Source organism: Mauremys reevesii, linkage group 6, assembly GCF_016161935.1.
Source record: "Mauremys reevesii isolate NIE-2019 linkage group 6, ASM1616193v1, whole genome shotgun sequence".
Lineage (NCBI taxonomy): Eukaryota > Metazoa > Chordata > Testudines > Geoemydidae > Mauremys > Mauremys reevesii.
In genome coordinates this window covers 94,842,500-94,861,303 of record NC_052628.1, presented here as the reverse complement: position 1 = coordinate 94,861,303, position 18,804 = coordinate 94,842,500, and the positions used below count along the sequence as shown (strand labels likewise).

Below are 18,804 nucleotides of genomic sequence, written 5' to 3'. Positions count from 1 at the left end.
AATCATATTTACACAGGAAAGTACTACCCAAGTACTAGGGAGGAGCAGTAGAAAACTAATAGCTGTCTAAATATTCAGGGCAGGTTTCTATTCATCATCTGGCTCCCAATTCTGTAAGTTGTATCTGCATAGGTAAAACCAGGCACCTTTGTGGATACAATTGCATACCTGGGGCCTTAGTGAAGGTTCCAGGATAATAGCATTAAAAATGTGAATGCCAACATCCAGATTTGTACATAGCATCCAATTAATTTATTAAACTTGTCATTTGACAGTGACCTGCAAATCTCTTCACAAAATTCCTTCATAACTATAACATGTTGCCTCCTACTCACTTAAACTGGCAGTTGGGGGCATCCAAACACATTTTTCAGTGAGATTTGTAGGTTACTTTTAAAAAGCCATGTTTGAGGTAAGACTTTTTATCCACTCCTGTATATAGTTTTAGATGTTGATTACCTGTAGCTAAAACTGAGATATAATTTATACCTGTATTTATGCTAAAGATAATTTCTTCCACTTCAATGGAATTTTTCTAAGATTGCTTATATTACACAGAGTCCAAAACCACAAAAAGCTATAATGTATAGCCATTTCTGCTACATTTGATTCTGGAGAAGATCTCTTCTGTAGATCTTCACTCTCTAGATCTAATCAAGGAAGAGGCATCTGAGCAATGGATTTGCTCTAGTCTCATTATAGGAGGTGGGGTAAAAGAATCAGAACTGATACCCGCATCCAATATCACCCTTTGCTGCTTCCCTGTGTCTTGAGAACTGAGTCCTTAGCTATATTATGATTTCTGTACAAGATCCAGGTCTCTGGGAACTGGTGATACAGCTGGATCCGTTGTCACAACCAGGTGCTTCTTGGCATTACTGCCAGGTAATGATCCTCTACTTTATTCTGCTGCAACAGGAGCCAAGGAAGTTATTGTCTGTGGACTGGCTCTGCTCATAGAGGCAATTTTCCACTGATGGCTCAGATTTCTGATCCACAAGTTTTGGGTCTTTTGCAATTAACTTCTTAGAAGATGAATCCGATGAGGATTTCAGTACCAACACCACATTATGACATTTAGTCTTGTCCACAAATTCATTTGACACCAAAGCTGGTCTATGCTCTCCCTCATAGCCAACCATACTGTCCAACTGCTGGCCTCCTGAAGGAGTAAGGCTTGTAATCTGTTCTGTCTCTCCTTTCGTGCTCTCAGGATAAAGGTGCTGCAGATGAAACACCTGGAGGGTGAATGTCCTTCTCTGAGGCAGGTAAGACAGCATGTTTGTGCATCCAACACTGGTAAAAGCAAAGAGCAAGAGGCGCAGCATTTGAAGCCTAGTTTTCTGATCTTCAGATCCACCATGAGGTCTTAGTCCAGAGTTGAAGCTTATTAATGTTACGCAATCTATAATAAGCTAATAAAACCCTATACTAAGTAAGTGCTTAACAGTAACTATTTAAAAAACAGTAGAAGTTGTCTAAAAAACAGAATGTTGAAACTATCTTGGCACTATGTAGAAGAAGGATTTGGACCCAAGGTCCGGAGTCATTCTTAATCCATCACAAGTTGACAAGTGGAAGAAACTGAAATAGCTGGAGAGCCATGCCCTCCCTTTTATAGCCAACAGGAAGGGGCACGTGAGCATTCCAACAGGCACTGCTGGTCAGATTACAACACCTGAGTTGCACACAGCATCTCATGAGTGGGAATACGCAGAAGCCACTCAAAGGAGAATTTAGAGTATTCAGAGAAACAACCATCTCCATTGTTATTCTAAATTCCTACAGTAAGCTAAGATTGTGTACATATAGTTTCAAGCAGTTTTCAAAGAATATCTATGACATGAGCGTAAGACACCAGGACTCAACACAAGTAACAATGATTGATAAATAATACCAGAAAATTATTCTATTTTTGTACAGTATATTACTTTTTTTTGGAAGGTAGGAATACATACATTCAGAATGATATGCTTTCATGGCACTATTAAATCTATAACAAAATATGCTAAACATCTCTGTACAGTTAAAATATCTTTGTTACAGTTATGCCATTGTGATTGCCAAGAGACACCAAAAAATTTTAAAGCATAGTGAAATGTTAAATGAATGGAATATACATTTCAAAACCCAGTGAGAACACTTTCAAGGAAGAAACCTAAGCAGAAAGCTGAAAGATTTACCATTCTTTAAGACAGGACCACATGGCTGCTCTGGAAAATTTACAACCTCAACAAGAAGTAAACTTGTATTTTCAAAGGATTATTGCCATGACAGACCAGAACAGCACTAAATGCTTTGCAATGTAGCAGTTACAGTCAGGGCTAGCTTTAAGATTTTGGAGAAGACAAGCAAGATGATTATTAGGGTTACTTTCAACACCAATACCAGCCTCATCTGCTGCAGAAGTGCAGCCCACCTATTTGAGTAGTTTTCAACATCTGAAGATTTTTTAAAATAATTCTTCAAAAGCATCTGCTGGAGAGATGCATATGCACATACTGGTGAATTTTAGGTTATTTTCTTTACCTTCTCACAGAATCCAGAGTGAAGAATGATATTAACACTCAAAATGGCCACCCTCATACACTCAGACTTCAAGGTCAGAAGGGACCATCGTGATCTAGTCTGACCTCCTGCACATTGCAGGCCACGGAACCTCACCCTCTCCTATAATAAACCCTTAACCTCTGGCTGAGTTACTGAAGTCCTCAAATCATGGTTTCAAGACTTCAAGTTACAGAGAATTCATCATTTACACTAGTTTAAACCTTCAAGTTACCCCATTCCCCAGGCTACAGAAGGAGGTGAAAAACCCCTACAGTCTCTGCCAATCGGATCTGGAAGGAAATTCCTTCCTGACCCCAAATATGATGATCAGTTAGATCCTGAGCATGTGGGCAAGACCCACCAGGCAGATACCTGGAAAAGAATTCTCTGTACTAACTCAGAGCCCTCCCTATCTAGTGTCCTGTCTCCAGCCATTGGGGATTTTTGCTACAGGCAGTCGCCAATGGGCCACACATCTTTGTAGGCAGTTTTGTCATACCATCCCCTCCATAAACGTATCAAGCTCAGTCTTAAAGCCAGTTAGGTTTTTTGCCGCCACTGCTCCCCTTGGGAGCCTGCTCCAGAACTTCACTCCTCTGATGGTTAGAAACCTTCACCTAATTTCAAACCTACATTTGTTGATGGCCAATTTATATACATTTGTTCTGGAGTCCACATTGATGTTTAACTTAAGGATTCTCTCTCTCCCTGGTATTTATCCCTCATGTATTTATACAGAGTAATCATATTGCCCTTCAGCCTTCTATTGGTTAGGCTAAACATGCCAAGCTCTTTGAGTGTCTCTCATAAGATAGGTTTTCCATTCCTCAGATCATTCTAGTAGCCCTTCTCTGCACCTGTTCCAGTTTCAATTCATCTTTCTTAAACATCGGAGACCAGAATTGCACACAGTATTCCAGATGAGGTCTCACCAGTGCCTTGTATAATGGTACTAACACTTCCCTGTCTCTACTGGAAATACCTCATTTGATGTATCCTAGGACTGCATTAGCCTTTTTCACAGCCTCACCACATTGATGGCTCACAGAAATGCTATCAACCTATATACCCAGGTCTTTCTCTCTCTCTGTCGCTTGCAACTGATAAGTCCCCAGCTTATAGCAAAAATTTTGTTAGTCCCTAAATGCATTTTCATCCCTTTTCTATTACTCCAGTTTACAAAGTCATCCAGATTCTTTTCTGTTATTCCAATCCTCCTCTGTATTGGCAATACCTCCCAACTTTGTGTCATCTGCAAATTGTATTAGCGCACACTTTTTGTGCCAATAAATAAGATTGGCTCCAACACCAATCCAAGGAACTCCATTAGTAGCCTCCCACCAGCTTGACATTTCACTTTTCAGTATGACCCACTGTAGTCTCCCCTTTAACCAGTTCCTTATCCACCTTTTAATTCTCATATTAATACCCATCTTCTCCAATTTAACTAATAATTTCCCATATGGAACTGTATCAAATGCCTTACTGGAATCACCTGACATTTCTTTCAAACTTAAGATGATACGGGACATAGATAAGACAATAAGATAAAGGAGAATATGTAACATTAACTAACCTAAACATTTATGCACATCTGTCTCCTCTTCTTCCCTCATTTTCTCTACCTTGTTTTCCAGCTCTATCATTTTCTTCCCCTCCCTGCCATCTGACCATTTTTCTTATTCTTCTTTCCCTTTTAGCTCATCAATCTTCTCTCCTCTTCCTTTGTGAAATCCTTCCTTTGCTCTCCTCTAAATTATTTTTGAATCACCTCTCTTGTTCTCTTCCACATACTGTATTGTTCCTTTTCTATTTGCTCCTCTTTACACTTGATTTCTGCCCTCTTTGATACCTCTATATTTCACAACTTCTCCTCCTTCCCCTATCCAGTGTCAAGGTCTCCTATGGTACTTCCTTTCTACTCTTACATGGGTTCATCCTTCCTCTCTCACGTACAGTCTCTCCTGTCTTCCTCCATTTGTGAGAGATTACTATAAAGTATCCCAGTTATTTGCTATCTGCTAGGGACAGATCCAGAAGCCCAGTGTCCAGTACTAAGGTGCTCCTAAGTTCCACAAAGAAAGGCATGGAACTTGGCTGTAGTAGTCCCCACATCATCATGACCTTCCATCCCTACCTGGCTTTACTGCTTCTGAGGGTGTGGGGGATTAAGGTCAGGTTCCTTGACCCTTTGGCTTCTCTGATGTGCCAGCAAGGGAGCTCAGAACTCCACCACTATTGCTAGGGATTGCCCTGATAATTCCACAGAGAGGCAAACAGTCTGAAAAAAGTTCACAACAGACCTTAAAGCTGTTGGGAACTACTTGAGTAGTCCCCCTTCCAGCCTCACAACCCAGGGGAACCCATGTTTGCAGGCCTCACAGACCAGTCCTGGACGACTGTAAAAGAACAAGGTATAGGAACAACTGAATAAGCTACAAACTGGTATTTTTGTGGAGAGACAGGAGAAGCATGGGAGACTCAATGAAGCTTTTTACCTTGATGACCCTGTAACCAGTTAACATTATAACTGCAATTGTTTTGAACACTAAAAATAGCCAAAAGTATTGTTGGCATTTAGAAGTTACAAAAATTGACGTTTCACATTTGCAGGCTCCAAAGGCAGACCTTGCCTTTGGCTGTATTCTTCCTTCTGCAAATTTACCGTGAGCACACTTCTCAGCAAGACAATGTATGAAAAAGTGTATTTTGTGCAACAGACTAACTGTGGGATTCATTCCTTTACAATTAGTGATGCTCCTCAAAATGAAGTACAAAAGAAAGTAGAACATGAGACCACAATACAACTAATAGAACAATGCATTTTTACTGACTGACATTTATGGGTGGCTGCTACTGTACCTATTTCAAAAAAATACCCTCAATACAATTTAGTTAACACTAAAATTATTGGTCCAACATCAGAGAGAGCTGTAATTTCTTAATTTAAGTGTCCATTACTACTGTTAATGCTTTTGTTATTTTAAAATTCAGCTCATCTGTTATATGTACAAGGAATGGTGACATTAAATGTATGGTTTATAATTGTTGTCTATTTTAGTTCGTCAGCAAAAACATTTCTGTAGAAGGAGTTTACACGCTGTAATGGCTGTGGCAAATGTAAAGACACAAATATAATATAGAGCTCTACTGCAGAAAGGAATTACCGTATATACTCATTCATTAGCCCATTCGTTTATAAGCCAACCCCCCTAAGATGGTTAGGTCAAAATACAAAAACTGTATGACCCTTTCATAAGCCGACCCTATATTTCAGGGGTTGGCAAACTTCGGCTCCTGGCCCATCAGGGTAAGCCATTGACGGGTCAGGACGCTTTGTTTACCTGGAGTGTTCACAGACACGGAGCCCCTTAGGTACCAGTGGCCACCGTTTGCCGTTCCCAGCCAATGGGAGCTGCGGGAAGCTGGGAACGGCGAACCACGGCCACAGGAAGCTGAGGGGCTCCATGCCTGCAGGCGCTCCAGGTAAACAAAATGACAATGTATTAGATATTCAATTCAGTGATTCCACAGAGTTTAAAATCATCAAATTTTGGTGTAGACCCGTTTATTAGCCGACCCCCGCTCTTTGATGCGTCACTTTTTTACCAAAAATATTCAGCTTATAAACGAGTATATACGGTAATCAGCATTTTGGAAGAGATAGGTGTGCTATGTTCTTTAAGATCTTAAATAAAAGTAAAACTTTCATTTAAAAGTAAAGTACTTTTAAAATAAAAGTGAAATAGTCTGTTAAGTATTGAAAATACAGGAAGTGAGAGAAACACTTACCAAAATCATAACCTTCTGGAATCACATTGCGGCAGGCAACTCCATGCTTTAAATTATTCTATTTATAAAAAAAATTAAAAAAGTTTGAGAGCTTCATTTTCACTTCATGACAAACATTTTTATACAACAAAGGATAAAAAAAAATATTTTCATAAATGTTCTTAGAAGAAATAGTACCTCTGAAACCAGAATATATTTTAAAACAAGTCTGTCTGCCCTCAATTTAAATCTATAAAAAACTTGTAAGGATGTAAGATTTTAACAACCATGTAATGAGTGAACAACAACAAACACTCCATCATACAGAATGCACTGGTAATTTTAAGTGACCTGGGATAGATTGAGAAGAATAAGTTATGCCATAACATATTTGTAAAAAGAACAGGAGTACTTGTAGCACCTTAGGGTACATCTACACTACCCGCTGGATTGGCAGATAGTAATCGATCTATCGGGATCGATTTTTCGCATCTAGTGTAGACACGATAATCGATCCCCGATTGCTCTGCCGTCAACTCCGGAACTCCACCGCAGGGAGAGGCGGAAGCGGAGTCAACGGGGGAGTGGCAGCGGTCGACTCACCGCTGTCCTCACGGTCAGGTAAATTGACCAAAGATACGCCGACTTCAGCTATGCTATTCGTGTAGCTGAAGTTGCGTATCTTAGGTCAACACCCCTCCTACCCCCCACCCCCAGTGTAGACCTAGCCTTAGAGACTAACAAATTTATTTGAGCATAAGCTTTTGTGGGCTACAGCCCACTTCATCAGATGCACAGTATGGAACATATAGTCAGAAGATATATATACACATGCAGAGAACATGAGAAGGTAGAAGTTCCATACCAACTATAAGAGGCTAATTGATTAAGATGAGCTGCTAATAGCAGGAGAAAAAAAACTTTTGTAGTGATAATCAAGATGGCCGATTCCAGACAGTTGACAAGAAGGTGTGAGGATACTTAACATGGAGAAATAGATTCAATTTGTGTAATCACCCAGCCATTCCCAATCTCTATTCAACTGTCTGGAATGGGCCATCTTGATTATCACTATGGAAGTTTTTTTCTCCTGCTGATAATAGCTCATCTTAATCAATTAGCCTCTTAGAGTTGGTACGGCAACTTCCATCTTTTCATGTTCTCTATATGTATATATAGTCAGAATATATATATATATATTCTATTCTATGCATCTGATGAAGTGGGCTGTAGACCATGAAAGCTTATGCTCAAATAAATTTGTTAGTCTCTAAGGTGCCACAAATACTCCTGTTCTTTTTGCAGATACAGACTAACACAGCTGCTACTCTGAAACCTGACAACATATTTGTGTATGCTAATCTAACATTCAGTATTCTTGCAACAGAATAGGTACTAACATACAACACCATCCTGCAAATGGCAAAACTGCCTCTGACTTTACTCCGAGCAGAACTGGATCCCTAATGAATGGGAATTATATTGAACATTTCACAACATGAAACATGGAAGTACTGGATACACTGTCATATTTGACTTACCAAAGATTCATCGTAACCTCCATGGTAGAACATCACAGACTTCACATTCCAGTAAGCAAAAAGGTTATCCAGACGTACGAGCTGAAGACAAAACAGAATGCTTATGAAGTCAAATGCACTGTGATCTCTTTCAGTACTTCCCATTATTTTTAGGTTTGTCATGGATATTAAAAATAGCCAAATGCTCCACAAACAGACATGTACTCTCTCTCCCTCCAGTTTTGATTACATAGAAATAGATTATATCTTTTACCTAGCAAGAGCATAAATCCACAGGAGATGGTCTTATTCTGACAATGTGTTGTTATAATGATAGCGTTCACTGCCTATATTTTACCTTATAGAACAACTTGGTAGCTTCATCATGTAAACATGGATTCCAATTTTGATCTGAGGTCTGAAAAGGAAAAAGATCTAGACTTAGTACAATCAAATCACAGAGTCAAACAGACCATACAACAAAAGAGAAAATACACTATGGGCCTAACTCAACACTCACTGAAGTTAAAGGGTATGGGCGGTCTTTCTGATCTGTTTGTACACAACTTAGTACAATGGGGCCCCTGCCTATGACTGGGATTCTCCAGTACTACAAAAACTACTACTAGTACATGAATCTTTCCACTGATTTAAGTAGACCAAGCTTTAAATTTCTTAACTAAAACTATCAGACTACATCTTCTGTAGGTCTATATACCTGCAATGACTGTCATGCTCCACTCATGAACCAGAAATTGGCATGGGGAAGTTTTTTGCAGGGTGACCTCAATTTTTTTTCTGTTATTCTTTAGGCAGATTCTATGGGGAAAGTACTCAAGGGCTCTTGTTTGTAGTTTTGGTGGTAGCTACATGCAGTAGCTTGAGACCAGTAGAAAGTTTATAGTTTGTTAATAATTCTCCATTTTTATATACAATATGGTGCTAGCTACAGGAGAGGAGTGCTGGGGGGAACAGCTTATACTCAGTACACAAATAGCATTTTTGTCAGCAATTAAAGTGTAATTTTCTACAAAGTTTTTAACATAGTATCCTTAAAAAGTACGTATCTAGAAACAAATATGTATGTTAGCATACAGTATGTTATGTTAGCATACTGATTTCACTAAGCACTGCCCTGCATTAAATTAAATTCTATTTACATGGAAACGTCACATTTATGATCTACAGAAGCTGCTTAATCAGGGCAGCTCTATAGACAGCCTACCATTCCTGTTAAGTAGCCTCCCAGAACAAAGGCAGCACCTGCCATGAGGGAAGCAACAAACAAACAAATGGAGTGTGTTTGTTTCTCAAGTACTTCAAGTTTACATCCTATTTCAGTATTTGTTATAGTCCTGTTTCAAAACAAAGTAGCTCGAAGTGCACTAAGGAACTGTTAGTGCATGTCAGCAGAGTCCACATGGACAGTTAGTGCACAGCAGACTAATGTGGGGTAGATTTACACCTCACCTTGGTGAGAACTAAATGTTCATGTAGACAAACCCCAAGTGTGATTGCCACCTCGTCTGTCCCTCCTCCCCTGAAGAGTGAAGTTGCAGAAGCAGATCATGCACTGGGCTATGATGTGAATCTCTCCCAGGAACCTAACATGGGCATCTGTCTTGGGAAATATAACTGAACCAGGCACGCATCTTTTGAACCTTCTGTGCAGTTCAGGTCCTAACATAGCCCCAGGAAGAAACCCAACAAAGATAACTCTAAACTATGTAACTAGCTATAACAAGAAACTGGATGAAAATATGCAATAACTAGTTGGAAGATACATGAGGTACTTCCTTTACCTCTTTGCAGTAGCAAAGAAACTGAGGTGATCAAGAGACATGCTCTCTTACAAAGACAAATGATGTAATCTTAAGTGTGGTATCACTCCTCCATTCCCCAACAAACACATCTTTTCTATGCAGGTTAGTAGCTTAATACCAGAGATGCCAAATACCATAAGTGGGAAATCACACAGGCACTCAAAAGAGAGGTTATTTCCCTTACAGTAACTGGAGTTCTTTGAGATGCTTTTGCCCACCCAGATCCCAATTAAGTGTGCACCCCATGTGCATGAGCTCACAATCTTTGAGTCAGCAATGTCTGTTGGGGCTGTGCATATGCCCTTTATGCCTTCAGGCCCCTGAACAGGTAGATCAGTTCCAACCACTGCTCAGTTCCTTCACCAATACAGAACATCCAGGTAAAGGACTCTTCATCAGTGGGGAAGGAGGATGGGTCATGGGATCCCTGTGGAGAAGAAAACCTAGAAGAATCCCAGTTACTGTAAGGTAATTAAACTCTCTTCCTCAAGCATTTGTCCTTAGAGATCCCACTGCAGATGTTTAGCTAGCAGTTACCTCTTAAGGAAGTGTGTGTGTGTGATAGTCCTACCTCAATAATGACCTGCCAAAATGAGCACCTGGCTTTGGAAGCTGTCACAACAGAGTAGCAACTGGTACATTTAGGACTAGAACTTCAAGTAGCTAGCCTACACAATCTCAGAAATAGGGGCTCCACTACAACAAGGGTTTAACGGAATGGGGAACAAGAATACAGTAGAACTTTTCCCCACCAAATAAGAAAAGCAGCTGCTAATGAGCCTGGACTCAGTCTCCCTTGGGAGCAAAACAAGGGCACCTCTTGTTTGCATCAGTAGCAAAAAAGTCTATGACTTATCCCGTTTCAGGAACACCTGACTCAGAATTTAGTCTTTAAAGTCTCACTCATGGGTTACTAAGCAATTCCTACTGAGATGATATGCCAAATTGTTCTCGTCCCTGGCAGCTATTAGGCTGACTTGAAAAATGCACCACTCTCACAAAACCATCATTTCCAGACAGAGAAAGATTTTTGCCCCACTTGTCTGTTTATATATTTCATAACCCTCATACTGTTTGTTAGAATCTGGACAGTGATACCTCAGAAAAAGGGGTAGGACAGTCCTGAAAGCTAAACAAATAGCTTGGAGTTTCACACATTTATGAGTAATCAAGATTCCATCCAAGACCACAAGCCCTTTATCTGGAGTCTGTCTAAATGAGCTTCCAGTCCTGCTTAAATGTGTCCATCACAAGAGTCTGAGAATGGAGATGAAATAAAACACCCTGACAGACTTGAAGAGGGGATCAATCCACCAACATAGATAGGCCACTGGCAATAATATTTACAGAATCATGGGTAACAGAAGTCATGGGGTAAGAGGGAAGGTCCTCTCCTGGATTGGTAACTGGTTAAAAGATAGGAAACAAAAGGTAGGAATAAATGGTCAGTTTTCAGAATGGAAAGCGGTAAACAAGGGTGTCCCCCAGTGGTCTTTACTGAGACCAGTCCTATTCAACATATTAACAAATGATCTGGAAAAAGGGGTAAACAGTGAGGTGGCAAAATTTGCAGATGATACAAAACTACTCAAGATAGTTAAGTCCCAGGCAGACTGTGAAGAGCTACAAAAGGATCTCTCAAAACTGGGCAACAAAATGGCAGATGAAATTCAATGCTGATAAATGAAAATTAATGCACATTGAAAAACATAATCTCAATTATACATATAAAATGAGGGGGTCTAAATTAGCTGTTACCACTCAAGAAAGATCTTAGAGCCATTGTGGATAGTTCTCTGAAAACGTCCACTCAATGTGCAGCAGCAGTCAAAAAAGCAAACAGAATGCTGGGAATAATTAAGAAAGGGATAGATAATAGTACAAAAAATATCATATTGCCTCTATATAAATCCATGGTACGCCTACAGCTTGAATACTGTGTGCAGATGTGGTCGCTCCATCTCAAAAAAGAAATATTGGAATTGGAAAAGGTTCAGAAAAGGGCAACAAAAATTATTAGGGGTATGGAACAGCTTCCGTATCAGGAGAGAATATGACTGGAACTTTTCAGCTTGGAAAAGAGACGACTAAGAGGGGGATATGATTGAGGTCTATAAAATCATGACTGGTGTGGAGAAAGTAAATAAGGAACTGTTATTTACTCCTTCTCATAACACAAGAACTAGGGGTCACCAAATGAAATTAATAGGCAGCAGGTTTAAAACAAACAAAAGAAAGTATTTCTTCACACAATGCACAGTCAACCTGTGGAACTCTTTGCCAGAGGATGTTGTGAAGGCCAAGACTACCAATAGGGTTCAGAAATAGGGTTCAGGTGACAGGGAATGGATCACTTGATGATTACCTGTTCTGTTCATTCCCTCTGGAGCACGTGGCATTGGCCACTGTCGGAAGACAGGATACTGGGCTAGACGGACCTTTGGTCTGACCCAGTATGGCTGTTCGTATGTGCCGGAAGCCTGGAGAAGGGTTAACATAGAGCCCATCTTTAAAAGGAGGAGCAGGGGAAGACCAGCCAGCCTGACTTTGATACCTGGGAAGCTATTAGAGCAATGATTCCCAAACTGTGGGTTGGGACCCCAAAGTGGTTCACAACCCCATTTTAATGGGGTCACCAAGGCTGGAGTTAGACATGCCTGGTCCCGAAGCCTGAGCCCCACCGCCCATAGCCGAAGCCAAAGCCCAAGGGCTTCAGCCCTGGGTGTTGCGGCTCACGTTACAGGCCCCCGGCCTGGGGCTGAAGCCCATGGGCTTTGGCTGTGGCCAATCCCACCTGGAGCAGCAGGGCTTGGGCAGGCGTAGGTTTTGGTCCTCCTTCCCGAGGTTATGTTATAATTTTTGTTGTCGGGGGGGTGGGAGGGTCACAGTGCAATGAAATTTGAGAACCCCTGTACTAGCGCAATGTATAAAACATTCAATTTGCAAATATCTGGAGATGAAGGGGTAATCACTAGCAGACAGCATGGATTTACTAAGAACAAATCATGTCAAACCAACTTGATTTCCTCCTTTGACAGGGTAACTGGTTTTGTGGATAGAGGGAATCATAGAATCTTAAGACTGGAAGGGACGTCAAGAGGTCATCTAGTCCAGTCCCCTGCACTCATGGCAGGACTAAGCATGATCTAGATCATCTGCAATGGGTGTCTGTCTAAACTGCTCTTTAAAAATCTCCAATGATGGAGATTTCACAACCTCCGTGATCAAATTTAGTCCAGTGCTTAACCACCCTGACAGTTAGGAAGTTTTTCTTAATGTCCAACCTAAACCATCCTTGCTGCAATTTAAGCCCATTGCTTCTTGTCTGCTCAGAGGTTAAGGAGAAAAAAAATGTCTCCCTCCTCCTTGTAACAATCTTTTATGTACTTGAAAACTTATGTCCCCTTTCAGTCTTCTCTTCTCCAGACTAAACAAATCCCATTTTTTCAATCTTCTCTCATAGGTCATGTTGTCTAAACCTTTAATCAATTTTGTTGCTCTTCTCCGGACTTTCTCCAATTTGTCCACATCTTTCCTGAAATGTAGTGCCCAGAACTGGACACACATTCTCCAGTTGAGGACTAATCAGCACACAGTAGAGCGGAAGAATTACTTCTCATGTCTTGCTTACAAGAACTCCCACTAATACATCCCAGAATGATGTTTAAAAAAAAAAAAAGCAAACAACAGAGTTACACTGTAGACTCATATTTAGCTTGTGATCCACTATGACCCTTAGAAACCTTCCTAAGCAGTCACTCTCCATTTTGTATATGTGCAACTGATTGCTCCTTCCTAAGTGGAGTACTTTGCATTTGTCCTTATTGAATTTCACCCTATTTACTTCATACTATTTCTCCAGTTTATCCAGATCATTTTGAATGTTAATCCTACCCTCCAAAGCACTTGCAACCCCTCCCGGATGGGTATCGCCTGCAAACTTTATGAGTGTACTCCCTATGCCATTGCCTAAATTACTCAAGATATTGAACAGCACCGGATCCGGAACTGATCCCTGCAGGATCCCACTCAATATGCCCTTCCAGTTTGACTGTGAAACACTGAGAACTTCTCTCTGGGAACGGTTTTCCAACCAGTTATGCACCCACCTTATAGTAGCTCCATTTAGGTTGAATTTCCTAGTTTGTTTATGAGGTCATGCAAGATAGTATCAAAAGCCTTACTAAAGTCAAGATACACCAAACTCACATTAAGAACACATCTTTTTTGCAACAAAGACATCCTGAGAAATCAGTGGTGGTGGTGGGAGGGATTTCTTTTTGGTTTGTTTGGAGTTTACACAAAGAGCTGCTAAATGTATCATTTCACTGTTTTCCCAAGCATAGTCCTGTTAGTCTGCCACCCACCCAACAATAGGGGAGAACAGCTGGGTTTTTTGGGTATGGGGTTTCAAAAGAAGAAAACATTAGTCATAAAAGCACAAAAAATGGTAACATTTCTGGGGCAAGGGTGGTACCAGACACTAATTTTAATTCTATTTTCCAAAGTTTGACTGGTTTAGCAGGATTGTGCATCTTTGAATAATGGAAAGGCAAAAAAAGATTATTTAACTGCTATATAAAGAGCTTATGACTGTTCCTCATACAAAAAAAACTGTATCATTGCCATCATTTTAGGGTTCTCTGTAAGCTTTTTTCTTACTTCCCACTGGACTCACTGACTTAGGCAAGAGACCATTCAAGACTTTTTCTCCCTCCTTTCCTCTTCCCTTCCAAAAAAGTTCATCTAGTTACTCATTTTCACTACCTCCCCTCTTTTGGAGTACATTCTGGAATGGTGGCCGCTTCAACACTATCATTTAAAATCTGAGCATCAGACTACAGTACTTAAATTCCAATTATGGTGTGTAAAAAAAAAAGTATAAGTTCAGTATCTACTTGGGATATGGTGGTTGCAATTTTGTATGCAATTTAAATGCTAGCATCACATTTTGTAACAATTTGTGTTTGGTGGTACAGTAGTCCTGAGTGAGAAGTGAATTAAAAAGCTCTTCCTCAGTGTTGAAATCTGGGTCTAGGATTGGAACAGTGTATAAAGGGCCCAAGGGTGTGTTTAAACATTCCCAGATGAGTGGGGGGCAGCTATTAACATGGAATATAGATACAAGGCAAACCTCTGGGACAGTTAGAAATGAGTTCTAGAAGCTGTCGGCCTTTGTATTTAGAATACTGGGATACTGACGATTCCTATGATTAATTCTAGCTATTAAAACTAGTAGGGCGATAGAATTTGTCTACACATTGGGGCAATGCACGCTAAAGGGCATTCTAAAACACAAGAACATGTTGCACACTAACTAGCCCACGCAGACCCTGCTGACACATACACAGTTCCATAGTGCATATTAACATAGCACTAATTCAACAATAACACACACTGTGATGCTGGCAGACCAGGTGCCAGCTCATGCCAGAGTCCAAGGTCAATTCACTTGTGTATTAGTATTAGTATAGATCAAAGTGATTGTTAAATGTATAAGAGTGTATTTGGAGTTTAAACTTCATGAAAACTAATGGAATGTTACTTGCATTGTTTTCAATTATTTATATCCTGTTATAATGAAGTAGGAAACATTTACATTGTGTACACCCCTTTAACTAAATAATCCATCAAACAAGAAAGAAGCCTTGTGGAATGCAAATGAAGAACTTCAACAGAAAAGCCCTAATTTCAAAGCAAATGGTCATTGTGTGTGATTAGAGGTCAAAGACTAAAAATGCATTCCTCACTCTCCATAATCAACAAAGAAGTCCACATGGGTAGTGACACTGTCATTTTGTTTTCTGTGAGAAGCTGTAAGTATGGATTCAAGGAAAGATCCTGGATTTCTGGACTATTTGGACTCTTACAGGAAGTGTACCAGATGCAAAGTGGAGATCCCCAGAGACTATCTGGGCACCCTGGCAGATTATTATATCACTGACACCGTTTGGAATTACAAACTGTGACTCACCTATCTAGAGTACCAATTGATCTGGGGTAAGTGACCGGTCTTTTGGAACAACCTGATGTGGTGTGATTTTTGGTTTAAGTGACCTTGCATCACAAAGTCCAGTTTGTCTGGGTGGCAAGATGAACTGGAGAATTTATGGTGTCTGTGACTCCATGGAAGACTGGTATAGTGATTCAGGAATTTACATTTGTCACTGGCTTGGTGAAATATAGTTACAGAACACACCACCAGCTTGGGGTATCTGTCCTGTTTTCTGATAGTCTGCCCTAAAGTATGCACTCACAGTTGTGAGCCAATCCAAGCAGCGTGACACATACTAGCGAACTTTCAACGCATACCAGCATGGTCTACACCAGAGGTTCTCAAATGTATTCTGCAGAAGTGTGAGAAAGCAGAGTGGAGAGCGATGGCTACTGGCCAGGCGCCAACATCTGAAAGCAGTGTCGCTGTTACCCCAGAATTTGACATTCCTGAGTATACCCCAGAACTTGACAATACTGCAATCAATCATTTTGTATGTTCAGCCACTGCCAGCTGAAAACCAAATACCACATAGCAAGGAATAATCTTAGGCCTTTGTGGGATAAGGTCAGACAACTGCATATTCGCAGTTTGCTAATCAGAATGGGAGGATGGGATAGAAAGTTATGGAAGAGAGTGAGTGAATAGCGACCTTGGTTTTAGGTGCCCCGATATATTGTTATGGCAAGAAATACTAGAAATGTCTTGAGATAATGAGCAGTTTGCTGAAATTCGGAGAATTGGTGACAAAGTAGAGGTTATTATGCTGACCCAGTAGGAGTCATGTGGTTATGTGCTTGTCAGCTATAAAAGACAGGTAAAAATAAATACCTGGGAACAATCCAAGGGAGCTTTTCTTCGCACAAGGCACTGACATCTAAACTCCCCATCAGCTGGACGGAAAGAGGGCCCCTGGAGGCCCAGCTAGTGATCACTAGAAACCATCTCAGACTATGGGTAACTATATCTGGGGCATCCTAAACCTATTAGATAGGTGTGTGTGTACTTATATATAAACAAATAGTTTTAGATAAGAGCATGCTTCCTTGTATCAATCATTTATCAGATGCACTGATTTATTCCTAGATTAATATTGTTATTGCTAGATTAATATTCTTTAAAACATGATGAGTGTACTGGATACTTTCAAGTATAAAACTGAATTACCTGCAAACTGAGATTCTGAAGTGAGACCCCAAATGACAGGGGATTACCTCGATTTGTGATCTAATAAGAGGAAAAAATACAGAATACATGAAGAAAAGGAAAAACAGCTTGCACAATTATGCAGTCTTATTTTATGTACTTTGAACTCCAGATTTATATATTTACCAAATGCTCCTCTCTCATATTTATTTTGGTATTTTTTTAGAAATACATAAATCAATGCTATTTGATTTATTACACAGCATACATCCTTAGAAAAGACACAAAAAACACAGATGAAAACTGCTGGAATGTTAGAAGTTCCCTCATAATGTGGAAAGTAGAAGGAGGGGAAAAGAAACTAACTGGGGGTCATCCATAATAATTGAAAATAATACACAAGAGCCTAATGTTCCATATATACAGAAGTACTTACATCGTCTTCATATCGAACATGAATGTTGGAAATTTTCACCTGAAGATTTTTGATGACCTGCGTGACTAATTTTTCTACAAAAGTGTCTTGTTTCTCTTCTTTTCCTTTATCTAAATTGAAGCACAGGTGTTTACATATATTTTTATTCAAATTAAGTATAAGAGATAAATAAAACTGAATGGGAAATCATTTAAATATTATAAATTTTGTAACTGATTAGACTCCAAGAATCAACAATGGTAGGAGCATAATACTTCCTAACTATAAAAGCCACATGCTGAAGTGATTTCATTTACCAGAAGCTGTACTTGCTGCTATACTGTACTGTAGCTGTATTAAACACTACCCTTCAGTTTACTTTCATAATGTTTATATCACTGTCCTCTAGGGCCTCATCCTGCTTAAGTCGCCAGTGATGTAGTAAGGGCCAAATTTTTTTAAAGGCATCTGAAATGCCTAGAGGGATTTTCAAGATCCTGCTAGGGGTTAGGCACCTAGGGGGCCTTTCAAAAGCTGCTAGCATCTATCTACACCTTTAGGTGCCTAAATACCTTTCAAAAATCAAGCCCTAAATATCATCCCTCAACACCCAACAAATCTGCAGTAGAAAATAATAAGGCACTCTATACGTTGTAGAATTAGCCTTTAGAGAGGCATTGCCACAAAGATACAAGGAGATTCTGTGTTGTTGGAGGCAAAATTAAAATTTGCTTCATATCAGAGAGAAAGTGAGTTTGGCAGACAATTGTAAAAAAAGGTGAATTGTATCTATTCATGTTTTGAAACTTTATGCAGTAGATGTGTCCTGAAAGCCTGATAATGTGACTGAAGTACCAACTATAATAGCTGGACTATCCCTAGTGTCAATATTTATAAGTAATACAGAAACTTTGGAAATAAGTAAATATCCTGCACAAAAATGTACAGTAGCGAATAGCCATCAGTTTTCCCAGCTACTAGTTAAGGGACATTAGTGAATTTACTATATGTTAGTGCACATAACTAAAACATTTTTAAAAATATTGGAAGGGCAGCAACTAATCTGCTAGAATCCATATTCAATTAATTTAACAACAGGCAGTTTTTGAGTTAAAAGATCTAGCAATGCATACAGCCATATTATTTGTTTTTCCTCCGTACCCTGGTCAGCTATTTTCTGTTTTGCATCCTCTATTCTTTGTAGTTCCCTTTGCTTTGCTTCTAGGAGCTGTCTGTCTTCCTTTTCAGCATCATATTTTATGCCTACATAAAGAAGGGAGAGAATGTTAAGACACAAGTATGTGTGTGTGTGTGTGTGTATATATATATATATATATATATATATATATATATATATATATATAAATAAATAAATAAATAAATAAAGTTAAAATTCCGAAAACATCTTTGAAGATAATTTTGATGAAATGAAGAAATCTCTTTTGAACATATTAAACAGAAAGATTTAATAATACAGTAAATGAAAATCAAATATGAAAGATATAACTTAGGTCAGACAAAAGCAAATACTGGGAATAAGACTAATTGTATACATCATCTATTACTGTGATTTTTAAAATAGTA

The 18,804-nt window shown here is 39.5% G+C and overlaps 1 protein-coding gene across 3 annotated transcripts in view; it reads right to left on the bottom strand.

Moving 5' to 3' along the window:
* Positions 1 to 18,804, bottom strand: part of VPS13A (vacuolar protein sorting 13 homolog A) — a 303,373-nt gene that overhangs the window by 264,576 nt on the left and 19,993 nt on the right. For all 3 annotated transcript variants that reach the window (XM_039545239.1, XM_039545242.1, XM_039545240.1), the window contains exons 5-10: positions 18,382 to 18,483; positions 17,242 to 17,351; positions 16,827 to 16,886; positions 8,200 to 8,259; positions 7,863 to 7,943; positions 6,343 to 6,400 (exon numbers count right to left, since the gene is read on the bottom strand). In XM_039545239.1, the coding sequence (XP_039401173.1) occupies positions 6,343 to 6,400; positions 7,863 to 7,943; positions 8,200 to 8,259; positions 16,827 to 16,886; positions 17,242 to 17,351; positions 18,382 to 18,483 (471 nt within the window). The remainder of the gene's footprint in view (positions 1 to 6,342; positions 6,401 to 7,862; positions 7,944 to 8,199; positions 8,260 to 16,826; positions 16,887 to 17,241; positions 17,352 to 18,381; positions 18,484 to 18,804) is intronic.